We start from the raw sequence: 27,321 nt of genomic DNA, 5'->3' as shown, positions 1-27,321 counted from the left end.
TATAAAGGAATATTGAGGAGCGTATACAGAAGCCCTCGCTGACTTCATTCTCACATCTTTTACATGAATTCACAATAGTTATTTAATGAGTACATGTATATTACATTCCTTAACATAGCAGAGCAGCAATACATTTACCAGTGTTTGTGCCTTAGAAAAACAAAAACTACCACACGGGGGGAGGATGAACGGTACGCTGGGTGGTGACGCCCATGATCATCACAACTTTGGCACTTTTACTAAAGTTAAAGAAAAAAAAAAAAATTAAAAAAAAGCGCACAATGTCGTCATGATTTAGTGAAATGGATGTAGATAGCGGATGGAGAGCCAACACAACAGTAAAACATTCCATAGAGAAGCTTCGCCTTGAAGCGTTTGACAGACGTCACTCTTGTGCACAGACAGGAATGAAGACCGGGTACTGTATTTATTAGTTCATCATTTCTTTACACAGTGCAACATGAAACCGCAATGTGGGAGGGAAGGGGCCGGCATTTCACAATAATTACAAGTGCATATTAAAAAACATTATATATATATAATGTACATCATATAAAACAGCTGTGAAACAGAAGAAAAAAAAAAAAAACTTATAAGACAAAATGTGATGTCAAAGCCCAAACAGTGCAGACGGGCAGAGAGGCAAACTCTAAAAACAGAAAACTTAAAAACAAAGAAAAACTTGTGAACATGGTGATCAAGTTGGAGGCATTGTTAGTGTTTCACCATTATGATGCCCCTATCCTCTGACAGGGAGCAAGAATGAAGAATAATGGCTTCACGACAAGAAAACTGATCACAATGTATCATTGGCCACAAGATACACATGTTGGGGGATAAAATAAGAGAAGAATACTGTACAATGTCTGGAAGGAATGGCTTTAAAACAAAACAAAAAAAAAAAAACACAAGAGGGGACATAATGGGCATGAACTGGGCACGTTGTCCGCTTTCGGACATACTGACTATGGACAAAAATCATTTTGGATCCTGGCTGTGCTCCAGAGAGAGCGTGGCACAGTGGTCTTCTAAAGCCCAAATGGTAGAGGTCTTGGATCTGTGGCTCTCCAACCACTACGATTCCAAGCATGCTGGGAGTTGTAGTTCGCAGTAAGTGTAGAGCCGCAGATCGATGCTTTAGGAGGTTAGCCAGCACGGATTTTAAAATGTGGAACTTTCGGAAATACTGAGCGATAAGTCATAACCGGTAGCTGAAGGGTTAAGGATAAGCTTCACGAATCCCATTAAAATGTGTTCCCATGTCCCAAGTGGAATTTACGGTAATGTGGAGCAGAGCGGCTATCGGAGCGCACATCGGCGCTTCTTGTAGTGTTAAACTGACACGTCGGAGAATAAGTCCAATTATATTCGTAAGGCACATTAACACCTCGTGGAAAGCTAGAATATAGAGGAGAAGCTGCATCTACTTCTCAGAGAAAGGTCAGCGGGAACAGACTAATAAAAGAACTTCATTAGAACGGCAACTAGTTTAATTAGCCGACTTGAGTCCATTGGGTATAAGCAGGTCTCCATTATCCCGTGTAAGGGGAGGGGATCAGAACTTATGGAGCAAGAAGTACTTGGAAGGAGCTGCAGGTTTGTCCTTTGTGGGAAGGGACACATTGCTTTAAGCTCGCTCAACATTAAGATAAAATCCCCCGCTGCGAGGATCCATCGCTAATTGGTGCAAATACTTTTTGCGAATGTTAAAGTTGAAGACGCAGCCGACTACCGGCGGCCGACACAGGGCGGCTCGGAAGTCAAGAGAAGGAGGAGAACACTTCTGGGTTTAGTTGATACTGAATGTAGTGTTGCAGTTTGTCGTTGTGTTTCATACACATTGCTCCTTAGTGTTACTGGTAAGAAAGTGCACATAGTACATTATGTAGTTAGCTTGTTACATACTTGTATCCATTCTGGAAGGTCAGCATTAGGCTACAGGGTGTTTAATGGCCGACAATATGTTGCCCATGAGGCCTATTAAGCCAAAAAACAAACTAAAAAGCCGAGACCGGACAGATTACTGGCCTTTCAGAGGCTGATAAATCGGCAATTGGTGAGAAGCGGCTTGGAATGTGTTCATAAGAGATGTATAGACAATTCTAAATGTACCAACAAAAGATGTAGCAGAGCCGAGTGTGTTAGTGGAAGAGAGCACAGCTTTACCGAATTAGCATTGTCTCAATGCACTAAAGAGCTTAATGTCTGAATCGGCTCTGCTACATCTGTACATATGGTTATAATTTGACATATCAGGGAATGCTCTGAAAGCTTGAATGGTCACCGCACTTTAACACATCTTATGCTTACATGATAGCCAGTGTGAGAGCTAGCAAAAAGTGCATTTTCTTTATTATTTTTACCTAAAATGATGTTTTTTTGTGCTGAAACGTCCTTCTAAAGTGCTGGCCACTAGGGGTCTCCCTTCCTTCCCACTGTCAAGTGAGGGCCATCTCTAGTAACAGAGATAACAAGACAGCAAACAGGAAGTGAAGGGGGTGATGACTCATGCAGTCTATAGAAGTCTATGGAGAGAAGAGGAGAAGAAGGGAGAGAGACACAGAAGCAGACATTCATACAGATGCTGCAGCGGCTAACTGGTAAGACACTTACAACTATTGAAAAATCACATCTACACTGCTCTGTACTTCTCTAATGCCCTCCATGCCAATGTTATTTATGTGCATGCTACAGAAAGCTAGTGAACAGAATCTATAGTTCTCTCCGTGTGCCGTGTATAAGAGCCACGACAGCAAATTCATCTCACCACCTCAGGAGAGAACTGAAAATTAGATCTACAGCCCCCAGAGTGGAAAACTGGAAATAAATGCAGGCTGTAGGTCATAACGGCTAGACATAGTAGGATTCCTCAGGTCCACACAGGGGAGCTTATGCTAAAAGCCATCTGAAAGTGCAGGTCTACATTAATACCCTCATGTGTTCTGGAAATGAACAGGTCCTATATAAGTTTAGTATCTGTACTGAGAAGGTACAGGCTCATAACATGAAAGAATCTGTCTCAAAATGGCCGCTAGATACAAAATGGAGCATTATAAGATGTAAATAAGCTTGTGCGTAGTGAAACAATAATTCAAGTAGAAATAGCTTTAGAGCATGAGATCCGGTACAATGTCTAATGATGTGTCTCTGTTCTTTTTCATGAGAACCAAGTCTGGACGCAGTTGTTATTAGAAGAAGCCCTCCCACACCTCCATTCGGAGACTTGGACAAAGGAACTGACTGTACTATAGCCACCTGAATCACAAAGTGAATACAAGGGAGAACCAGATAACGCTGGGAGAAACAGACACTTGAAGAACATTACGTATATATTCTCACTACACTGATTGCTGAACAATGCATGATTCTTAATGTTTTTCTAACCCAATGAGATTAGCGCCGTGACTAATTCCTTTCCTGTATTAGAACTATACCAAAGTCAATAAACGCGCAGTGTATGCACACCTTAAGCAGAGTGAGCTGTATATCTGCCGCAGCTCAACTCTACGTATCTGTGGGAACTGATAACTATCTTTGTGTAGTTTTTGGCCTCCTTGATGCATCCAGGTACAAACTAATTTGGACCCCAAGGCCTGAAAGGTTATGAGACTGTAGCGGTCCTTAACACTACATCCCTGCATTAAGCAGGGCTAGTGCTAATACAATGTATCCTCCTTCCCAATATCAGACTAATCTTCATAAAATACAAGGTGATCTGCAAACCTCCAATATGTCTACAGTACAAAGGCATTGTTAGTTTAATGACCAACACCTACACCGCGTCCATCACTGTCACCGTCCTGAAGATCATGGAGGGGACAGTGACAACGGTGACGGCCGACGTTTCTTATTGAGAAGCTACTTGGGGTATTCTCAGCTCAACCAATCATGGCCGAAATGAGAATAGCAGTCCGTATGCCAAGGCCAGAGGTTGCTGGGATTAACGGCTGTGGACGCCTTTCGGGGGGGGGAGGGGGCTTTGTACTCCACTTAAATGCATTTATTTTGGGCTATTTTTGCTCTAGGGTTTAATTAAAAACGTTGGTTTGTCTTTTGCAAGCTCCATATTATATCACCATCAGTCTGATGCCAATAGCCCTTTTACACGGGACGATTATATCCCTGCGCTCCCGCTGAAATCTGGACGATAATAGTCCCGTGTAAATGCAGGCAACGACTGAACAAAAAAAAAAAAAAAAATATATATATATATTTTTGTTCAGTTTCTGCATGGAGGGGAAAAAAAACAAACAAAAAAAAAAAACCACAATCAATGACGAGTCGTCCTGTGTAATCAGCAGTCGGTTCACTACTGTGAATGGAGGCGGGTGGGGTACGAACGCTCCCGCCTGCTCCACCTCCATTCTGGCAGCGCTGTGAGCGACACTTGCTCCTATGTAGCAGCACAGGAGCGAGCATCACTGGGACGATCGTTTGCCCGGCAGCTCGTCCCGTGTAAACGCATCACTCAGCCATTATCCCTCCTCTACTGCAGAGCTGACCATTCTTTTATTTCCATAACTCTCCTAGAAGTCAGAAACGCTATCTATTCCCCTTAGGGAGAGCACCTAAGAAGTGAGTGAGGAGACTTATAAGGCCATTCATGCTCCTCTGAGTAATATGCAAATAAGGGAGATGGAACAATACCTCTGCAGCACCACCTAGTGGGAAGGCAGCATTACTGCAAGTCAATGCTAGACTCTTTATACAAGCCTTGTAACAATGACTGGGAATTACCCAAAGGAGCACGAATGGCCTTATAAAAAAAGTCTCCTCACTTACCTTCTAGGTGCCCTCTTTCAGGAGAAAAGATCGTATTCTTGACTCCCGTCCCAGGCATCTCACTAGCCAAGACAGAATCCTACTGCACACTGATGAGTGACAAACACCCCGAAACAGCTGTCTGTGGATGGAGTCTGGCTTGGCTTTCAATTCCCGGGAATTATTACAAAGCTTGTATTAAGAGTCTAACACTGACTTGCAGGAATGCTGCCATCCAAAAGGTGGCGCTGCAGAAGTATTGCTCCATCTCCACTATTTCCTAGAAGTGAATTGGAGGTACCTAAACAGCGAGCTGTGCAGTTTCCGTAATCCCAGCCACCTCTGACTGCAGAACACTGGTTTTACCATATCAGACATCATTGACCGAGATGGGAATAACCCGTTAAGCTCCACTTTTAATTCACATATGCCAAGTGAGACACTTGAAATAACAGATCCGCTTTGGGCAGCTGCCTTCTGGATGACACCGGCAGCTTGCCGATTTCTAAAGCTAATAGACTTTATATTTGTTGACAACAAAGCCAAAGTCAATTGAAGAAGGAGCTTCACTTCAGAATCCGTAGGACCACCTTAAAATGACACATGGGGGGAGTCACGTTAGTTTCCCTACATGAGCAGCAAAATATATGTTGCCTTTTAAGATTACGTGTCAGACTACTGTAGTAAGTTGTAGAAGGGAACAAATCTGCTAAACCTACTTTATGAGGGAACCTCTCTTAATACGGCACATCCAGTCTGATCTGCAAAGCAGGCTGAAAGACAAGACTTTAGAGGAAAGTTAAGTTTGGGGCAAAATTATAAAAATTGATTAAAAAGAAAAAAGAAAAAAAAAAGTTTTGCTAATAGCAATCAGAACAGCTCTCACTCTGCACACGGCCGATGTACAAGAGTCCTTACGGCTACACCCTATAGGTACAGTACGTCCGAGAACGGAAAGAATACCTCAGTAATACAGCGTAGCACAGATTCATGCAGAATCCCATGGAAAGCCCTCACTATGCCGTTGAGCCGTATGTAGGTACAGCAGGTCCCCATATATTGCTGCGGGGGGCGCTGTCATACGGCCTCATGCAGCAGGTCCGAGGGTCACCAGGGACATTAGTGCTCTGGACAACTCATCCGCTCTTCCTTTCACTAGTGTTAATCTATAAATAAAGACCATCACGGCTATTTCCCCCCAAACGGAACATGGAAGAATACAACTCTGTGGTCTTAAAGGACACCTCTGCAAAATGACTTACTGGGAGAAGAACCGTCCCATGAAGATATGCTCAAAAAATATACAAGATAGACAAAAACACAGCTGAGGATCTCACCTACGAAGTCTGCGTGTGTTAGCCCTGTCATTTGTATCATGTGAAACCTGCAACGCATCGAACAAAAACATCTCAGTGAGGAAGGATTGCAGGAGCAACCCGGGGGAATAAACCTGGAGGCAGGACGAGCTGGGGCTGTGAGGGCAGGCATCAGCGAGTACTTACTGGGCCGGAGGACCGTCCGGCGCCGCTGCTCATCTCACTATTGTAAAAGATGAAGACACATTTCCGTAGAAACAATTTAAAATACATATATGTATATATATATAAAAATAATAAAAATCACTTGAATTTTACGACTTCTATCAAAGGCAGACTCACAGCGTTATGCTGCGTTTTCACTAGTTTGGCAAAAAAAAAAAAAAAAAATATTTATAAAGAAAAACAAAAATGTCAAATTCTGGTAGTAATAAGGGGTTACTACGCTTTATAGGGGACTGTAGGGAGAAGGGAACGAATTAGGTCACACCAGGTTGTACTCTTTCAGGTTTAGCTGTAGGATGGTGTCTTTGACAGCAGCAAAAACGAAGCGGATGTTTTCTGTGTCGGTGGCGCAGGTGAAGTGCGAGTAGATTATCTTATCACTATCGGGATTCAGATCCACAAACATCTTCAGAATGAATTCGCGAGCGGTCGTTGCATCTCGCTGAGGACCTGCGGCACAAGGGAACAAATGAGATCAGACAGAAAAACCAAAACACATCCAACTGTTCACAGCGGCCGAGGACCAGCCAGGGAAGCCCAGCTAGCTAAGAAGAGGACATACAACACACAAGGCCAAGTTTACTCGATGCAGTTGGACCCCACATTCCGCTTGTTGAGCCTTTAAAAGGGAGTGAAGCCTAGATTGTCAAACAGATTGTGAGGATCCCATACCAAGAGCCCCGGGGGATCAGCCATCACTGCACTGGCAACTGTGAGGATCCCATACCAAGAGCCCCAGGGATCAGCCATCGCTGCACTGGCAACTGTGAGGTTCCCATACCAAGAGCCCCAGGGATCAGCCATCGCTGCACTGGTAACTGAGGATCCCATACCAAGAGCCCCAGGGATCAGCCATCACTGCACTGGTAATTGTGAGGATCCCATACCAAGTTCTCCGGGGGATCAGCCATCGCTGCACTGGTAATTGTGAGGGTCCCATATCAAGAGCCCTGGGGGATCAGCCATCACTGCACTAGCAACTGTGAGGATCCCATATCAAGAGCCCTGGGGATCAGCCATCGCTGCACTGGCAACTGTGAGGATCCCATTCCAAGAGCCCTGGGGGGGGGGGGGGAGATCAGCCATCACTGCACGGGTAATTGTGAAGATCCCATACCAAGAGCCCTCGGGGATCAGCCATCACTGCACGGGTAATTGTGAAGATCCCATACCAAGAGCCCTCGGGGATCAGCCATCGCTGCACTAGCAACTGTGAGGATCCCATTCCAAGAGCCCCGGGGATCAGCCATCACTGCACCGGTAATTGTGAAGATCCCATACCAAGAGCCCTGGGGATCAGCAATCGCTGCACTGGCAACTGTGAGGATCCCATTCCAAGAGCCCCGGGGATCAACCATCACTGCATCGGTAATTGTGAGGATCCCATACCAAGAGCCCCAGGGATCAGCCATCACTGCACTAGTAATTGTGAGGATCCCATACCAAGAGCCCCGGGGATCCGCCATCGCTGCACTGGTAATTGTGAGGATCCCATACCAAGGGGCCCGGGGATCAGCCATCACTGCACTGACGATTGTGAGGATCCCATTCCAAGAGCCTCGGGGAATCAGCCATTGCTGCACTAGTAGTTGTGAGGATCCCATACCAAGAGCCCCCGGGGATCAGCCATCACTGCACTAGCAACTGTGAGGATCCCATTCCAAAAGCCCTGGGGATCAGCCATCACTGCACCGGTAATTGTGAAGATCCCATACCAAGAGCCCTGGGGATCAGCCATCGCTGAACTGGTAATTGTGAGGATCCCATACCAAGAGCCCTGGGGATCAGCCTTCGCTGCACTGGTAATTGTGAGGATCCCATACCAAGAGCCCTGGGGATCAGCCATCGCTGCACTGGCAACTGTGAGGATCCCATTCCAAGAGGCCAGGGGATCAGCCATCACTGCACCGGTAATTGTGAAGATCCCAAACCAAGAGCCCCCGGGGATCAGCCATCGCTGCACTGGAAACTGTGAGGATCCCATACCAAGAGCCCTGGTGATCAGCCATCGCTGCACTGGCAACTGTGAGGATCCCATTCCAAGAGCCCCGGGGATCAGCCATCACTGCACCGGTAATTGTGAAGATCCCATTCCAAGAGCCCTCGGGGATCAGCCATCACTACACCGGTAATTGTGAAGATCCCATACCAAGAGCCCCCGGGGATCAGCCATCACTGCACTGGTAATTGTGAGGATCCCATACCAAGAGCCCCCGGGGATCAGCCATCACTGCACTAGTAATTGTGAGGATCCCATACCAAGAGCCCTGGGGATCAGCCATCACTGCACCGGTAATTGTGAAGATCCCATACCAAGAGCCCCCGGGGATCAGCCATCACTGCACTGGTAATTGTGAGGATCCCATACCAAGAGCCCCCGGGGATCAGCCATCACTGCACTAGTAATTGTGAGGATCCCATTCCAAGAGCCCCGGGGATCAGCCATCACTGCACCGGTAATTGTGAAGATCCCATACCAAGAGCCCTCGGGGATCAGCCATCACTACACCGGTAATTGTGAAGATCCCATACCAAGAGCCCCCGGGGATCAGCCATCACTGCACTGGTAATTGTGAGGATCCCATACCAAGAGCCCCCGGGGATCAGCCATCGCTGCACTGACAATTGTGAGGATCCCATACCAAGAGCCTCGGGGAATCAGCCATCACTGCACTAGTAGTTGTGAGGATCCCATACGAAGAGCCCCGGGGATCAGCCATCGCTGCACTGGCAACTGTGAGGATCCCATACCAAGAGCCTCGGGGATCAGCCATCACTGCACTGACGATTGTGAGGATCCCATACCAAGAGCCTTGGGGAATCAGCCATCGCTGCACTAGTAGTTGTGAGGATCCCATACCAAGAGCCCCGGGGGGGGGGGGAAATCAGCCATCGCTGCTCTGGCAACTGATAGTCCCTGCAGCATTGCTGCATGCATTTATGACGCACTGCAGAGGCTTCACCTTCCAGAAGGGGTCGTCCAAGAATATGGAAATGGTTTTATATTAAATGTATTACAAAATAGAAGAACTTTTATGCAATCATAATCAGGAATTATATGCAATCAAGGACTGAGGGGGAAATATCACAGAAGCCCCGTGGGCAAGTATCTGGGGCAAAGGAGGTGCATTTATCTCCTTATTTTGGACATTTTATGCCCTTTTCCCTTTCTTTCTCAAGGGAGGGGACTGGGCCAACTACAGCCTGATGAACTTACTATCATTTACGCTACACACTGGCATAACTTATAGCACATCTCTATGGCAGCCACATGGACTAGAAAGTTTAGCGCACCGGACGGCCAGAGATGTGAAAAATGTGTAGGGAGCATTCTCAAAATTTTGCCAGTCTTTATGGGCACTATATTAGGACCAGCGTACTAAATGCCAGTCCAAGTAAATGCGCCACTAAAACCATGACAGCACAGGATAACACAACACTTCTTTTTATTGGCTGAAGACCGCGCTTTAGGTGCCACATGTGGAGAACATCCATCACCATGATCCCTACTGTACCCAACCATGTGAGAATGCAGCGTTGGCGCACAGGCCGGCACTCACCGTCATACTCCGGGAAGTAATCTACGAGGTGCGAGTACAGGATCTTATCTTCAAGAAGGTCCTTCTTGTTTAGAAAAAGGATGACTGAGGAATTCTGGAACCACGGGTAGGTGATTATAGTTCTAAAGAGAGCCTTGCTCTCCTCCATCCGATTCTGCCAAAGAGAAGGACAAGGAATACAAAGAGTTAACAGCTTCTGGATGCCTGACAGTTCAGTCATTGATATTTACACAGCCAATAGCAAGTCACGCCCAAGATTCTCAGGGAGACGGGGGTTGTTCACGCGCATCAAACGGCGCATCCATGTGCTACGGGGAAACCACACACTTGCATGTACTCCTCTCCAGACTTGCTGTGATTTTTCCATCTCGCAGCACGCATTGCCGCGCAACAGAAAAAAAAAAAAAAAAGTAAAAATCGAGCCATCGCAAACAATGCGAGATGCAAGGAAGTGGACCGTAACACAAAACTCAGCTGTATAATTGTGGCCCAAGGACGCAGCCCATCCAAGTCTAGCCGCTAAGTGGGAAGAACCTTTTAAGGCTTCCTACTTCTCCAAGTGATCGCAGGGGCAGAGATCCCTCACAGAACAGATTATAGAACAAGATCCCCCGTCTATATTTGCCATAACATGCTGATCTAGGACTTAGAGTCCCTCCAGGCCCATTCACACTGAAAGAGGATGGCGGACTCACCCCAAGGCTGGAGGCCATGCCCAAATCCTGGTAGAATTTAAAACAAGCCAGTAGTATAGGGTGAAGGTCTGTAACTCAGGTGCCAGTCTGAGGGCCTCTAGATTAGTTTAATATGCTGATCTAGGATTTAGACTGGGGATATTGTTCCGCTATAGAATAAATAAATGAATGAAGCATCCCATTTAGCACGTTTAGTGCGGTCGGTTGTGTTCTTGACACGGCTAAATACTTGCTGTCTATTTAGGGACGGACCAAGAAAAAAAAAATAAAGAAAAAAAAGATTTGGGTGATATCAGGGTGTTGTCTAGTCCTTTGTATGACACCTTAGATAAGGTTTAGGGGAACTCTGGTTCCTGATGAAGTCGCTCTAAATGGCGGAAACGCGTCAAAATCTATATCTTCATATCTAAAAAAATGAACCCGTACAGAAGAGCCATGTTAACCCAATTCCTGCTATTCAGCGGGTTTCAGATTCTAGAAGTAACTAGAACACTGGCTGTGGAGGCTACTAACCATCCATGATCCAACCCTAACCAGCATCTTGGTTGGATATAGGATGCGTGTGTTGGACGCCTTCTTTGACTGGCCGCGGGTCATACAAGCCATCATCCCATCTAGATCTACGTTCCAGCCGGTTACCATCCGGCTGGAACATAGATCTAGTTGGGATGATGGCTTGTATGACCCAGGGGGTGTGAACATTGACTAGAAACACCCCTCAGCGACCATACCCTTGGGGGTGTTTCTAGTCCGTGTTCACACCATCTACATACATTAAATTGGCCAATGAGGCCTACATAAGCCTTCCTCTGTGTAGCTATCGGATACCAATAGGTGGTGAAGGCCTTATAGGCCCCACTAGTGTGGTAATATATGGACCACAAGCATTTGAGTACTCTATATTACAGGTTCCAAGACCGACTAGGTGACCAGTATACACTCGTCCAGATACCTACCCGGTTGCTATACTACACTGTAGAGTTGGATCTACTGGTCATAAGGTGGTGGCATTGATAGAATTACTGGTCACGGTTTTGAGTAATCTACTTATCCAAGTGAGGTTTTTTGTGAAACCTCGTACTTTGTCCTTTTATTTCTTTTTAAAAAGGACCTTAGAGGACTTCTATATTAGTTTTCTTAAAACTTTTAAAACTTTTTTTTTTTTGCACCATTTCCGTTCTGCAGAGGATTGAGGGCTCTATATATCAGAACCCCCATTAAATCATTCCAGTTGAAAAACTGCACTCCTTGATGTATTGAGAGCTGCATTTAGGAAGAAGTATGTTCGGCCTTTCATAGGAAAGTGGAGGCGAAATTTAAAAATTTTTTATTTTTTTTTTGCATCTATGAAATGTTAATCCGTTTTTCCTCCTTCGGCAGGCATTGACAGAGCAGCGCAGCATTACCCTGAGAGGCATCCCATAGGGGACCTTAGTGGGCCTCGGAATTCACGGAGCACCTTGTGGATTGAGCTTCCTACTTATGTTTTGTAGAGGACATGAGGTACTAAAGCATACCTCCCCCCTGCCCTCCCTAAAGTTACATTAGGGAAACTAGACTCCTCAAGGCATTCATCCAGGCTTGTAGTGAGCATTCTGACTGCGCAAGCGTTCCATACAATTGTACAGCATTGGGCCATTAAAATGAAAAATTGCCTTTTTTCCAACATTATGTAGTTTTAGCTCAAAAGGTTTCACTTTCACAGGGAAAGTAGGACTAGGAAAAAGAAAAAAACGCTCCATAGTTTGTTAAGCAACTCCTTTTCAGTACTGCAATCCCACATATACGGTGATGAGCGGTCTGGGCACACGGCAGGGTTTAGGAAGGAAGGCATGCAGATGGAATGTTGCTTCTGCAGGTCCCGAGCTATGAGGACAGAAGGGACTTGGTTTGGTAGATACGCGAGTCGGTGAGTTACACAGCATTGGCTCGCAATTACAGAAACCAAGAACTGAAATGAGAAACCTTTGAGAAGTGACCCCATTTTGGAAACTTGACCCAAGACACCTACCCGCTCAGCAATCGGTAGCGATTAGTACCAATCACCCCCGTCACCCGCAACAAAGTCATACAGTAGGTTTCACACATACTACCGTAGCTCCAAATGGCAGTCAGTTGAGATTAACCAATCACAGGGAGGCCACAAACTGCTCCTTAATGATGACCAACGGTCATCACGGTCCACATGGTGACCCTTAAATCCCCCCTGTATATGACTTACAGGAAGTCCTCCAACACAACCACACATGTACCCTGATGTAGCCATTGAGTGGGTTTCTCGCAGCGCCATATTCAGAGGCACAACTGAACTTTGTTTTGCAGTCGGAGTTGTGTTACATATGACTATTTATTCTTTGGGGGCGAGGAAGATCAAGAACAAAAATTCTGGCATTGAATTTCAAGTTTTTCTCTTTTTACAGTGTTCGTGTGGGAAATATTGTAGTTTTGTTTAGCCGGTCTTTACGATTGTGGTGGTACTAATTTTGTGTGTTTTTCCCCATAACTGTTTTATTGGTACATTACAGCCGGCTCCCCCGGTGGATACTGTGGGCGCAGCTCCAGAACTAGCAATATGCTCAATATGTACTACGTTGCACGTGAAAGTCTCTCAGTCATGTAAGAAGTATATCATTGGGTGGGAAGGGGTTAAAGGGGTTGTCTCGTGAAATCAAGTGGGTCTATACACTTCTGTATGGCCATATTAATGCACTTTGTAATGTACATCGTGCATTAATTATGAGCCATACAGAAGTTATTCACTTACCTGTTCCGTTGCTAGCGTCCTCGTCTCCATGGATCCGTCTAAATTCGCTGTCTTCTGGCGTTTTTAGACGCGCTTGCGCAGTCCGGTCTTCTCCCTGGTGAATGGGGCCGCTCGTGCCGGAGAGCTGGTCCTCGTAGCTCCGCCCCGTCACGTGTGCCGATTCCAGCCAATCAGGAGGCTGGAATCGGCAATGGACCGCACAGAGCCCACGGTGCACCATGGGAGAAGACCCGCGGTGCATCGTGGGTGAAGATCCCGGCGGCCATCTTGGTAAAGGAAGAAAGAAGTCGCCGCAGCGCGGGGATTCGGGTAAGTAATAAACTTTTTTTTTTTTTTTAAACCCATCCCTTGGGTTTGTCTCGCGCCGAACGGGGGGCCTATTGAATAAAAAAAAAAAACCCGTTTCGGCGTGAGACAACCCCTTTAAGCGTGCACAACTTCATTTCCCCCAATGTAGGTTTAAAAGCCTTGGATTATATGTTTCATAGAAGGAGTCGGAGAAGTGTTACCCAGACGACTGCCAACCGTAGATGGGGGGGGGATGCGGGCCTGGAACGCTGAAGGGACAGCGAGTAGGTCTAGACATGGCAAGTGTGTGATATGTCCGCGACATCAGCTTCTCCAGCTGGAGAGGTCAGCCAGAGTCAAAGCAGGAAGGAGGAGGGAAAAGCCAGGACAATTTCTGAGGAGGGTACCACCCATCAGACTCTTTGCACCCAATTGGCATACGGCATGGGAGGTTTGTAAACAGCGGTTTGAGGGTCTGTGAAGGTATGGACCATTAACTGCTTAGTGACTGGCCTATCGTGTTTTTATTTCCTGCAGCTGGAAGACGTGTATGGAGGGAGATCGCAGGGCGTCCCGTACGGTTCCCCTGCGATAAAATCGCAGGGAGCCATACGGGTGTCATGGCCCAGGGCTGTAATGCTTATTAAGCCATGTTGTTGGGGTGGCTTGATTGACAGCCTGCCTGATCGCAGTATGATGTAATGCAACGCAAGTTGTTGACCTCTGGGGGCACTTAGGAAAAAAAAAAAGCGATTCTTATTTTTCCTTTTTAATTAGTAAAACAAGTAATAAAAGTTAAAAAATAGACAAAGACCCTTCTGCCAGATTTAGAATGGAAGAATCTAAATTATAAAACAAAAATACACATTCGGTATCTCGATCGATCTATCAATGTAATGCAATATTTACAGCGCAACATGAACGTCATCAGAAAAAAAAAAAACAAAGAACGCCAGAAATGTGCTCTTTTGGTCATTCTGTCTCCAAGAAAAAAAAAATGCAATAAAAGGCGATCAAAAAGTCCTAAGTATTCCAAAATGATACCGACGCAAACTACAGGGCGTCCGCAAAAAACGAGCCCGCGCACAACGGTGTCAATGGAAAAATACATATCAGAATGGTCTGGCACCCTGTATCCACTATGTGTGGGAGTTTACACCAAGCATCCACCCCCTCATTATCAGGAGGCAGTGTGAGTGGCCGTCTCATCGGTGTCCTGCACAGGTGTTATTGGCTCCTCCATTTGGTAGTCAGCTACCTGCATGGTGAGAGGAGGATGCATCTATATGCACTCCCCAGTCAGTAAGTAACGGCCATTCTCTGTGATTGGTTTTAATTCTAGATTTCCCCTTCTGTGATGCAGTAAAGCTACAGAAGATGGAGACCGAAAATAATTTTAAAAAATTAAATAGCTTTGGAAAAAAAAATTGTGATATGTTTGGTATCGCAGTAATCAGACTGACCGCTGAATAAAGTTACATCATTTGTGTTGCATTTTGTGCGCCGTAGAAACAAGCAGCACCGAAAGATGGCGGGATGTCATTTTTTCCATTTCTATCCACTTGAAAAAAAAAAATTCTAAGTTTTTCCATACATTATATAGTACCACTGAAAAATACAACTCGTCCCGCGATAAACAAACCCTCGTACAGCGACGCCGATGAATAAAAGGATTCTCACACACAAATATATATATATTATATCACACACACCCCCCCCCCCCCAATAGGTACGTCCAGAGCAGGTAGACCCACCTCATTGTCAGACTCCACGAGGACTTGGTCATATTCACTTAGAGCTACAAGAAACATGATGGAGGTGACATTCTCAAAGCAGTGGATCCACTTCCTCCGTTCGGACCGCTGACCTCCAACATCCACCATTCTGTAAGGAATAAAAGCAAAACCAAAATCAGACTGAAGTCCGAGCATCGCTGGAGATTACTATAAAAGGCTGGATACCATCAGTGCTACATTTTAAAACAGTTCACCCATTGGGGGGGTGGGGGGGGGACCCCACTCTAAGTGGTCACTATCAGAGAGACATCCAGCGAGTAGCATTGGACCTTCTTCGGCTTTCTGACAGCAGATTCCACTAGATGTTGAGTTAGTCCGGTAGAAACGTTGGCCCATCCCGACAGGATAGCCTCTTGTAGTTGTCGTAAATCACATGGATGTTCTGAGCAGCTCATTCTACCTCATCCCAGAGAGGCTCCTTCGGACCAAGATCTGCGGACTCCTCAAACCAATCCAGGACTCTACGGCCCTTCTGGAATGGCGCATGGTACTGCTGAAAGTGTCCTTTTAGCCGTAGGGAAAACTGCTGCCAAGAAGGGATGAACTTGGATCGTCCGCAACGCTTAAAGGGGTTGTCCCGCGGCAGCAAGTGGGTCTATACACTTCTGTATGGCCATATTAATGCACTTTGTAATATACATCGTGCATTAATTATGAGCCATACAGAAGTTATCAGAAGTTATTCACTTACCTGCTCCGTTGCTAGCGTCCTCGTCTCCATGGTGCCGTCTAATTTTCAGCGTCTAATGGCCAAATTAGACGCGCTTGCGCAGTCCGGGTCTTCTGCTTTTCTCAATGGGGCTCCGTGTAGCTCCGCCCCGTCACGTGCCGATTCCAGCCAATCAGGAGGCTGGAATCGGCAATGGACCGCACAGAAGCCCTGCGGTCCACCGAGGGAGAAGATGCCGGCGGCCATCTTCAGCAGGTAAGTAAGAAGTCACCGAAGCGCGGGGATTCAGGTAAGCGCTGTCCGGTGATCTTTTTTAACCCCTGCATCGGGGTTGTCTCGCGCCGAACGGGGAGGGGAGGGGGGGGGGGTTGAAAAAAAAAAAACCCCCGTTTCGGCACGGGACAACCCCTTTAAGCAAGCCTAAGGCCTCCGTCACACGGCCAACAAAGTCAACCAATTTTTTTGCTACAAATGGCATGTATGTGAAGCCCATGCTTTCCTACGGGTTCCTTCACATGTGCAATGCTTTGTAGTGGCGACACTGCGAGTCAAACACCTTGCAGGTCCAGCGATATGCCTGCGACTTGCAAGGTTTTGTAGCCCATGTTTCCCTATGGAGTCTACCTCTCTGTTGCATCGCACGAAGGCCCGATTTTGCAACTTTGACAGTAGGAAATCCTATTGTTACAGCCAAATGTAAGCCATAGCTGCAGGGAAAAATAAGAACAACAGTATACATCCCCTTAGAAGTGCTGTCCGGCTCTGCAGCATCTTCTTTCCAGTCCCTAGCACTGTTCTCCTTCATCTCTACTAGCCAGGGCTTGAAGAATATCCGCCTCCTGGAAGCGTTGCCTCCAATTGGCTGAGTGCTGTGTGCTTAGCCAATCAGAACCAGCGCTAAATGAATGGCTGTGATTGGTTCAGCAAGAACTGGCTCCAATTGGCTTAGTGTCACAATGATCAGCCAATCAGAGGCAGTGTTTCCAGGAGGTGGGGATTTTTCAATCCCCGGCCAGAAGAGATGCTGGAGCCAACTGTCGGGGACAAGACGTAGCGGAGCTGACAGCGCCTCTAGGTGATGTTTGTTTTTTTTATTTTTCCTGCAGCTAGGGCTTATTTTTTGGGGTAAGGCTTATATTCCCTTCCCTCCCCCGAAAGTCCTCACAAGTGGTGCTGCAAAGTCTCGCGACTTTGTAGTGCCACAAAAATCACGGTGTTGCCACGAGAAAATGCAGCGACATCACACAGACCACCGATGTTATATCGCTACGATTATCGCACGGTGATATCGTGTCACCCGTGTGAGGGAGGATTTAGGAAATCTCGCTCGTCCGTGTAGCCTGACATCCTTCTCCGACTCCTGCAAAGAGTTCTATCCACAGGATTCCCTTTCACTGGATGTCTTTCCTTGCTCACACCATTTTCGGTATACTTGACACCGTTGCAAGAGAAAACCCCAGGAGGTTGACCGCTGTAGAAATACTGGCCGATGGTCTAGCACCAACGATACCCAGACTGCTGGATTCTCCTTGTGGACTCGCACAGATGGATCCACCAAGAACTTGCTCACCGGTATCAGAAGGGATCATCTCTAACAAAGTGGCCGTTCAGAAGGTAGAACGTACGTATAATGGAGTAATACATCTGCCTGGACTGTGTATGCTCTGGCAGGATTGGTGCCGGTTTCCTCCAAGTACTCTGGTTTACCACCACACTCCAAAAACACACTAGTAGGTGAACTAAGACTGCGCCCCCAAGGGGACATCGAGTGATGTGCGGCGCTGCGGAGTAAGATGTGCTATAGAAAGGTGTAAGCGAGTAAAGCAGCCTTTAAATAGGGATTTGCAGCAGATTATTGCAAAAATGAAGAACTACAGTGAACCCGTCACCTCCCTACAGCACCACAAGCCGTTATAGCGCCGGCAGTGGAGGCGACTGTGCCAGATGATGTATTTTTTAGATTCATCCAATCCCCGATTCTTGCGCACAAAAACCTGACTCTTCGGATTGCTGCGCATGCGCTCTGCTATTCAAGTCTATGGGAGGGCATTCACACGGCAATCTGAGAAGAGTCAGAGTTGCGCGTGGCACGCAGCCATCAGCAGCGGGGACCAGGGAGCAGGGGAATAGATTTAAAACCTTGCCCAAAAAACAAAAAAACCCACCGCGCATCACCCGCCTCCGTCACCAGGACTTAGTTTGTGGAGCTGCAGCAAGGTGCCAAGTTCCCTTGAACTGGAAGTCATGCACTACAGCTTGTTAAAGGGACTTTCCAGGTTTAAGCAGTTGATGACCTGTTCTGTGCATAATGAAGAGGTTCCAGAGCTCCCCAGTATACAAGACTTTCTGTATCAATTAAACTGATTTTCAAAATCTCTGCTTGCTGTCACTCAATGGGAAGCTTTGTTACTTCCAGGGGACAAAAACCAGTCCTGGTCGTGTCAGGTCAGATCTGCAATTCAGGGGAAGAATTGTCCAAAAGCAATGGGGTACCTGTCTGCCTTCCTGGTGTTTATTTGAGACAACTTTTTTTTTTTCACTGATTTGTGACTTTTTTTTGGTTTTTCAAATAGAGTCTTCCAGCAGGTTTTTCTTTTTTTTAACCAAAAGGCATGAGCGGATCCAGCAGGAACGTGAAGTACAAAGTACTTCCTTTATGCTCCTCATATCTTTCGAATCCACTTTGGCTTTAGCAAAAGCCACCCAAAACAAAAAACCCCTGAAACATCTATCTAGTCCGAAAAAGCTTGTGCGCCAGCTCCAATGAGGCCGCAACAGTCAGCCAGTGTCCCCTCCATGTGAAGAGCAGTCGTCAGATAAGAAATTTAAAGTTTTAAAAAACAAAAAAAAAGTTTTTGGTTTAACAGAAGTAGTGTGGGGAGTTCCTAGTCTCACCACTAGATGGCGATAGGGGGTTCGTTTCTCTCCAAGAGGCCCGATTTTTTAAGGGAAGGCAAATACTGTTGTAGATTAGAGATGCGATGTGAAAAAAGTAGGAGTGGTAGTCTATTCCTCATGAAAGAAGGGCTCTGGGCTCCACCAGACTGAAGTGATCAGTGTGGAGGATGGAAGCAGATATGTAGCAAGGACTCGTCTTCCCACTAGCAAACATTTCAGCTTAAAGGGCCACTCTGGTGATATTTCCCCTCCCCCCATCATGATGTAGCTATTCATCAGTATATATAAGAGGGATCGTGTTACCTTGGGGGGTTATTTCTTTCAATCTGAAACTCCGTCCTTTTTTCTCTAAGATGGTCATGTGACCTTGGCTCCACCCAGCTCAGATCTACTTGGGGTTATAGATTCATTTTCTAGTCATATTTTTAGTTTGTGTCATGCTGTTACAAGGATCTATCACAGCAACTGCCTACAGGGGAACTCAGGCACTCCTATTACAGTTCCTGCTGATGATCACACAGGTATAATAGAGGAGATAACAGCTCATCCTCCTGACTGTATACTTATGGTCTGTAGCCTATATAGGGGGACTATATAGAAGGTAATGATAATTAAAATGCTTCGGGCCTCCTCTCTGGGACAAGAGAGGCTGAGGATCGAGCGGTGAGAAAGGCCACAGTAGCTAGTACCAATCTAGCCTCAGATCAATCCTCTGGATGAAAACACCTTGAATGGGATGGTCACCGCATTGACTTCTATTAGATCGCAAGCTTCCGCTGTGATCTTTGGCTGCATGACTTGTGTTGCTGCCAAAGTCGGCATGTAGCCCTCAGCTTAAAAAGCAGACAAATCATGGACAGATCGCAGTCATGCACGACTTGCATTGAAGTCTACGATGGCAAAGTTGCACACGACCAATTCTACAACAATTTAGCATTTTTGTGTGAATGCCTTATCACATTAGGCCACAACACGACCCCCCCCCCCCCCCCCCCGACAAGGATTAGATGCTACGTCGCAACGCAACACTGCGATCTTTATGCCGTCTAGCCGTAGAGTTCAGCTTCCTGAAGCAGCCGGAGAGGTGCGCTGGGTGGAGTGAGAGAGTACAAACACAACTTCAGGAAGTTGGAACGGGCACAGATCCAGATTCAACCACTATGAAATCTACAGCAAATAACAGGCCGCCACGGCCAAGGTCAGGATGGCAGGGGACCCGCTGTGGATTCAGTGCAGTCACCCCATGAGCAAGGAGAAAATAATGGGGAGAATTAGAAAATTTGTATGTATGTATGTATGTATGTATGTATGTATGTATGTATGTATGTATGTATGTATGTATGTATGTATGTAGCCAAAAGCTTCTACGTTTCTGGACGCACCAACATGAACCCCATTCTTTTGAACAGAGTCCAACATGTGAGCGATTCACCCCCCCCCCCCCATCACACCGCGATGCAGGAAATATTTTGCGGCGCGTCCTTTCTCTGGGCACGCCATTGCGTTGCATATTGTTCTCAAGAGGGCCCGGCAGCAGCATCACACCACGCACTTGGGGTGCGCCAGTGCGATGCGGGACACAGCAGAGGAACACTACTTCCTCAAAGTGATGCAAGGTGCTTTTTTTATATAAAAACGCCTCACATCCACTCGGAAATTCCATGTTGGCGAGCAAATATCCGTCTGTGAATCACTTCGTGTGAAGTTAAGGCCCATTTACACGGAACGAGTATTGGGTAAACGATGCCCGACACTCGTCTCTGTGACCCTGCATGTGACTAACTGGTTCATGGAGCGGCCAGCAGGGGGCGGGTCTTTCATGCTGCATAAACAATCAGCGATGAAGCTCATTGTGTAGCTTAAACAGCTGCTGTTCAGTAGTGAGCAGCCGCTGTGTTATGTAAATAAAGGGGGGGGGGGGGAGAAGCGAGAGGAGAGAATGATTTTCTCGTCAGGGTGAAGGAGCCTTTACACACGAAGTCTCAACGCGCTACTGACCAGCAGTTCTTCAAAGTTTTTGTTTTCTTTTGCATTTTGTTATCACTGCTTTTCAAGAACCCCGACTGTCAGCCCGGCCCCATGAGGGATGGGGACAGCCGAATTAGTATTATTAGTAGTTCTGTGCTGAAACAAAGCAAAATAAATTAAAACCCCAATTGTTCCATAGAAAGGGCAGCAAGACCTGTTCAGAATACAACGGTGTGAGTAAGGCCCCACGCTGCGGGGGAGGCGACTTGGGGGTCTCTATATACTCTGACATCCTGTAGGAGTTTTTTCCCCCCAAATGCCACCAGATCTCCTAGAAACCCAATTAAAATTAAAAGGTTAAATTCAGAGAGACGAGCGGCGATATTGAATTTACCTAAAAATAATGTTTTCCAAGTCAAAAGGGTACTCAATGATCCCAGTAGTTGGCACTCGGACTCTCAGGACATCTTGCTGGGTGGGCAGGTAGCCGGGCTTGGAAATGCGATCCACATCTGTCAAGTAACTGAAAGAAAACAAAGACAATCACTAATCGCTTCGTTTGTGCGTATTGAAAGCGATCAAGCCCCTGGAACGTTGCGGTCATCATCTTCCTCTTGCTGTGGGTTGTGGCTACAAGAATACTTCAGCAGCATGAGGTTCTATATATTGACAGCTCCAGCCTACAGGAGTGCCTGTCCTGATGGCCGTCTGATGAGGCCACGTACCCCACCGATATCACCCATATTCACATGAGGCCATTCACATGAGGGGGCTTCAACCACCATATGGAGCAGCTCCTCGGGTACAACCCGCATACGGCCGTCCACCCCCGACTCTGCGCACGCTGCAGGTTCAGTACAGAAGAACACAGCATGTAGTGCTATTCTTTGGGGAGGTAAGCCCACAGGCAGCAGGACAGACGTCCAACGTATCCCACTAATATAGTAAACGCCGGTGCCATTTGTGCTGAACCTGGCACTTCTGTTACTCGACACCCAAGAGAGGCAAACAATGCAACTAGCAGCACAAGTGGGAAGAAGGCCTTAGGGCTCCTGTCCACGGGCGGGTAGGAGCCTGCAGTGGAATCTGACCCTGCCCGCGGCCGAGGACTCTGCTTACCTCTCTGGGTCTTTTTTTCTGTACTGCAGTAGAGGGGTTTTTTTTTTTCAAACTCCTGCTTTCCCACGGAATCCACAGCCCATCCGCAATGTCAACTGCAATTGGGGCATGGATTGGACAGCTTCCACTGAGCTCAATGGAGGCCGTCCATGCAGTAATCGCACTGAAATGCGATTCGATTTCCGCACCCTAAAGGTCCGCAAAACTAATCTGCAAGCTGCAATTCAGTTGTGGACTCCCGGGTTTCCCTATGGACTGCTGAAACTGTGGATCATCTACGCATTCAAATCCTCCCGTGGACATTGGGCCTTAGCTGTAGCGCTGCAGCAGATGAAAGTCCAACTTCTAGCAAGCCTTTGCAGGCGAGCGATTGGTCTTGTTCGGTGACAACTGGTACGCTTTTCTGGGATGATCCCGACCTGACTGCATCCTTCAGCTACATCGGTACTAGGAACGGGAAAGAAGAGCCTCTTCACTCCGGGCCACGTCAGGAGATCACACAAGACCAGCCGCCGAGCCTCTGACTAGATCTGGTCATCAACCAGGTCTCTGCCTGGCAGATCATCGCGTCCTGCAGGGATACATTAGGTGCTCGGTGTACATGCATGCAGCCACTGAAAGGCCAATGAGAATTTGTTTAATTGCATGCAGAAAACTGGACTGCGTCAATCCGTGTCAGCAGGCCGTCGGTCACTTACGAACGGCCGTCTTACTGTGACTAGAGGCGAGCGGGCCGGAACGATCCCCTCCATTCACTAGTGATGCTCGTTCCTGCGTAAAGTCACAGGAACAATTGTTGCTGGGACAGCCTGTCGGGCATCGGCGCACAGAAAGAGGTCATGTGTAAATGGGCCCCAACACAACGACCATATAATTAAATGGACAGTTGTCCTGCATCCTCTAAAGAGGGAGCAGAAGACCCCCTAACTCTTGTCTTTAGATTTTCTAGTTTCATCTACATAAGGTAACCATACACATTATATGATCAGCAGCTGAACCCGGAACCAGCCAATCATCTGTGGACGAGGACCGCCTAGCTCTCCCCCAACAGCAGAGGACAGGAAAATTAAAGATTGGACATGTCAGACTTCCACATGCCCAATCCTTTGTTCTCACTTTTGGTAGAAGCTTATTCTAACACATGCCTTGGGTGATGGACCCCCACTGATCAGCTACCTATCCTGAGGACTGGTCATCAATCTTAAAAGTGGGACAATTCCCAAATGCATGGAGAAGACCACGAGATCTAGTTGTAAAACTTTGCACCCAAGTCATCCTCAAGCTAGCAAAGTCAACGGCATATAATAAGAGCGATTCAGTGACCCGGCCCAAACACCACCAACTTGACTAACTACAATATGACTGTTTAAACACATCCTACGGGGGATCTTGGGGGTCCGTCACTCCTTATGTACAAAGAATGGAACAGACATAACTGTGAACACGCATAGAAAAGTCTTAGGAAAACCTACTATTTGGCGGAATCTGACAGCTGGTATTCCCGTCGCCGATCGTAGCATTCCTGGATGCCCGGGTCATTCCACAGGTTTTTGATTGCATTGATATATGGCTGTTCGAACGTGCAGACCCTTTCCACATCCACCTCTCGTACAATCAGTGCGTTAGCCTGGAGAGAAAGACAAGTGTGTGGGAGCGGTTAGCACGCAGGACTCCTCTACAAGACGCCGCCACTCCCGGCCACCAGTATGAATGCAATAGTTAAGGCTACATTGTTTCCGTCTTTGCTTTCTCCCATCTTAGAGAAGTACAGAAATTACTGATTTTATGCAGGATGCAACTTTCATAAATGGAGATCCAATAGTCAGAATCGCCCAGTCTACGATATTGGGTCTGCGTGGAGCGCTCGCACTAAAGCTTACCTTGTTCTGATCGCACTTATAAAGGATTTTCAATGTGTCCATGGCACGAATCATAGACTGCATGGCAGTAAAGATATTCTGGTACACAAGCTTGGTAAAGCCCTTTTTGTCTTCTTCCGAGTAGCCAGAGCCATGGATTATCCTCATTTGTTTAATGAAAGTGCTCTTCCCACTTTCTCCGGTACCTGCAGCACAAACATGAGATGGGTTAGACACGGCACGGACCACCAGTTACCAACCTCATTGGCTTCCTAGGAGATCCACCCTACCAATCAAAGAGGATTTCTAAGATGCCAAATCTTATTTCTGTCTTCATGGATATCCTGCAGGTCCCCCCATAGGACGGTTGGTACAACCACTGCCGGCCGGCCAAGTTGGAGAACAAATAAGTTCACATCAAGCATTCAAGTGTTTAGTAGCGCAGATTGTGTCCAAGAGCCGGAGTCCCAACAAGACCGAGGTCACACAGTTGGACTATATAAGCCAGCTACAAAGGCCACAATGGCCAGCTCAGTGGGTTTCCAGGGACTACCCTAGTGGGTAATAAAACACTAAACACTTTGATGGACACAAAAGGGATTTCCAGCCAGGGATTGAAAAAAAGTCAATATCCATCATGTTTTTTGGAGCCTTTGGAGACCATCTGCACTGTGGTGGATTCCCACCCATCATCTACCGGCAGCCTATCCTGAAGATCAGTCATTAGCGGTAGAATCCAGGAAGTAAGAAAGGAGGAAGGTAAGCCATGAAAGGAGGAAGGTAAGCCATGAAAGGAGGAAGGTAAGCCATGAAAGGAGGAAGGTAAGCCATGAAAGGAGGAAGGTAAGCCATGAAAGAATTGTAGTTCTGAAGCCACCACCCCCATTGCCCAAGACTAACTTCACACTGGGGAGCAAGATATGGGACCCTGAATCCTGCTCACATATTACACTCTCGTTCATGTGAAATCCCCACGGGTGCGAGGCGTTTTCATGGCAAACCCATCCCACGTCAGTCGGGGATGAAGGGAACGGTCAGGCGCGGTGGTGGTGGTTTGAAAAAGGTCAACACAATGCGAGAACACGCATAAAAGAACATGCCATGCGGGATTACCCATCTGCATGATCCCATTCAAATGAGTGGGGGTTCAGGAGTGTGCGTCTCGCAACACACAAATCTCGCGATATTTCAATCGCCCATGTGACGGCGGCCTTAACGCGAGTCCAACCTTTTTCCTCAAGTAAATTAGAACTGAAGTCTGACGGCACGTTTCACATTAGCTGCACTTTGTCTTAATTATACTTTTTTAAATGAGTGTTCATACCAAGGCCTGTCTCATTCATACACACAATAAATATATATTTTTTCCAGTCCTGTTAGAATAGCGCTGTTTGCTACCTCTGTGAAGTCAGCACCCCATCTTTCAAAAAAGTTAATTTTTTTATAAGTTCTGGATGCACCCCAAAGAGTTCTAGAGTTCCCAATTAATTTTAAAAATAGTTCTAGCAAATTAGGCAAAAAAAATCAACTAATGTATCTCTGCGGTGCTAACTTCCAAAAATGATATTACTAAAATCAGCGAGAACTTTGTAAATATTGGTTCTAGAGCTTCGAGCATTAAGAGTTTTCTTCAGAACTCTTGAGGTGCTACCCAGAACTCTTATAAAATCGCAGGATTTAAAAAAAAAATTTACACAAATCCGCAGCGGCGGCTTCTGCCGGCTTAGACGCAGCGGATTTGCCATCCCGTGTGGACGAGATTTCTGAGATTTCTCAGCTGTCATTCAGCTGAGAGCTGCCCCTGATTGGTCCCTGCGCTGAGCCAATCAGAGGCAGCACTCACTCACCCATTCATGAATGGGTGTGAGTGAGAGCTGCCTCTGATTGATTGGTCACAGCCTGACCAATCAGAGGCAGCTCATTCAGCAGGCGGGGATTTTAAAGCCCCGGCTGCTGAATACTACTCTGAGCAGTTCAGGAGAACTGCCGGCCGGCCGCGGCTGAACTCCGTCTGCCGGGACCAGGTGAGTATATATATTTTTTTGTTTTTACACATTTCTGGATGAATTTCATGGAAGGGCTTATTTTTAAGCCCTTCCCGAAAATTCATCGTGAGATCGCCCGCAGCCCATTGCTTTCAATGGAGCCGGCTGTATTGCTGGTTCCATTGAATTCAATGCGCTGGACAGCGCTGAACTGCTCCGGCCCGTTTCTATTGAAACGCGGCTAGGAGAAGATTTTGCGGGCGATTTTTTGGCCCCGGTCATGCGATTTGCGGATGCGCATCCAGCTTGCGATCCGCAAATCGCGGGGAAAAACGCCCGTGTGACCAAGACTTGATTTTCAAATGCCGGATCCAAAAATTTCAACGTTATTGGTAAATAATTTTTATTTTTATTTTTTGAAATCCCATGATTTTCTAAGAGTTCTGGGTAACACCTCAAGAGTTCTGAAGAAAACTCCTAATGCTCGAAGCTCTAGAACCAATATTTACAAAGTTCTCGCTGATTTTCAAATCCCGGATCCAAAAATTTCAGTTATTATGTATAAATAATTTTTTAGGAAATCCTGCGATTTTATAAGAGTTCTGGGTAGCACCTCAAGAGTTCTGAAGAAAACTCTTAATGCTCGAAGCTCTAGAACCAATATTTACAAAGTTCTCGCTGATTTAGTAATATCATTTTTGGAAGTTAGCACCGCAGAGATACATTTGTTCATTTTTTTGCCTAATTTGCTAGAACTATTTTTAAAATTAATTGGGAACTCTAGAACTCTTTGGGGTGCATCCAGAACTTATAAAAAAATTAACTTTTTTGAAAGATGGGGTGCTGACTTCACAGAGGTCTGTTTGCTTCCTGTGTCCACCTCAGCAATGGCTCCAAGGCGGTCGCACATGCTCAGTCCTCCCCGGTGAGCGCAGCCTCTGAAGTTGTATCGTCTTCTCCGATGTCAGAAGTGATGCTGAGTAATTTATTAGTCTTGTATGTCTCTTTTGTGTCTTTTCTAGAGATGAGCGAGCACCAAAATGCTCGGGTGCTCGTTACTCGGGACGAAATTATCGCGATGCTCGAGGGTTTGTTTCGAGTAACGAACCCTATTGAAGTCAATGGGCGACCCGAGCATTTTTGTATATCGCCGATGCTCGCTAAGGTTTTCATTTGTGAAAATCAGGGCAATTCAAGAAAGTGATGGGAACGACACAGAAACGGATAGGGCAGGTGAGGGGCTACATGTTGGGCTGCATCTCAAGTTCCCAGGTCCCACTATTAAGCCACAATAGCGGCAAGAGTGCCCCCCCCCTCCCAACAATTTTTACTTCTGAAAAGCCCAACCCCCCCCCCCCCCCCCGTACGACTCAGTGTCCACAGCGCACACCAAACTGTCCCTGCGCAGCCTTCAGCT

At 46.7% G+C, this 27,321-nt stretch overlaps 1 protein-coding gene across 1 annotated transcript in view; it reads right to left on the bottom strand.

Moving 5' to 3' along the window:
* Positions 1–408: 408 nt before the first annotated feature.
* The window catches only part of GNA11 (G protein subunit alpha 11), a 52,540-nt gene continuing 25,627 nt past the window's right edge, over positions 409–27,321 (bottom strand). The window contains exons 2-7 of the mRNA XM_066604675.1: positions 23,941–24,125; positions 23,533–23,687; positions 21,336–21,464; positions 15,364–15,493; positions 9,863–10,016; positions 409–6,752 (exon numbers count right to left, since the gene is read on the bottom strand). Coding sequence (XP_066460772.1) covers positions 6,562–6,752; positions 9,863–10,016; positions 15,364–15,493; positions 21,336–21,464; positions 23,533–23,687; positions 23,941–24,125 — 944 coding nt within the window. The 3' untranslated portion in view covers positions 409–6,561. The remainder of the gene's footprint in view (positions 6,753–9,862; positions 10,017–15,363; positions 15,494–21,335; positions 21,465–23,532; positions 23,688–23,940; positions 24,126–27,321) is intronic.

The sequence above is a fragment of the Eleutherodactylus coqui genome, chromosome 5 (assembly GCF_035609145.1).
Source record: "Eleutherodactylus coqui strain aEleCoq1 chromosome 5, aEleCoq1.hap1, whole genome shotgun sequence".
NCBI lineage: Eukaryota > Metazoa > Chordata > Amphibia > Anura > Eleutherodactylidae > Eleutherodactylus > Eleutherodactylus coqui.
The sequence above is the reverse complement of the archived record's forward strand: the minus strand, read 5'-3'. Positions and strand labels throughout refer to the sequence as shown.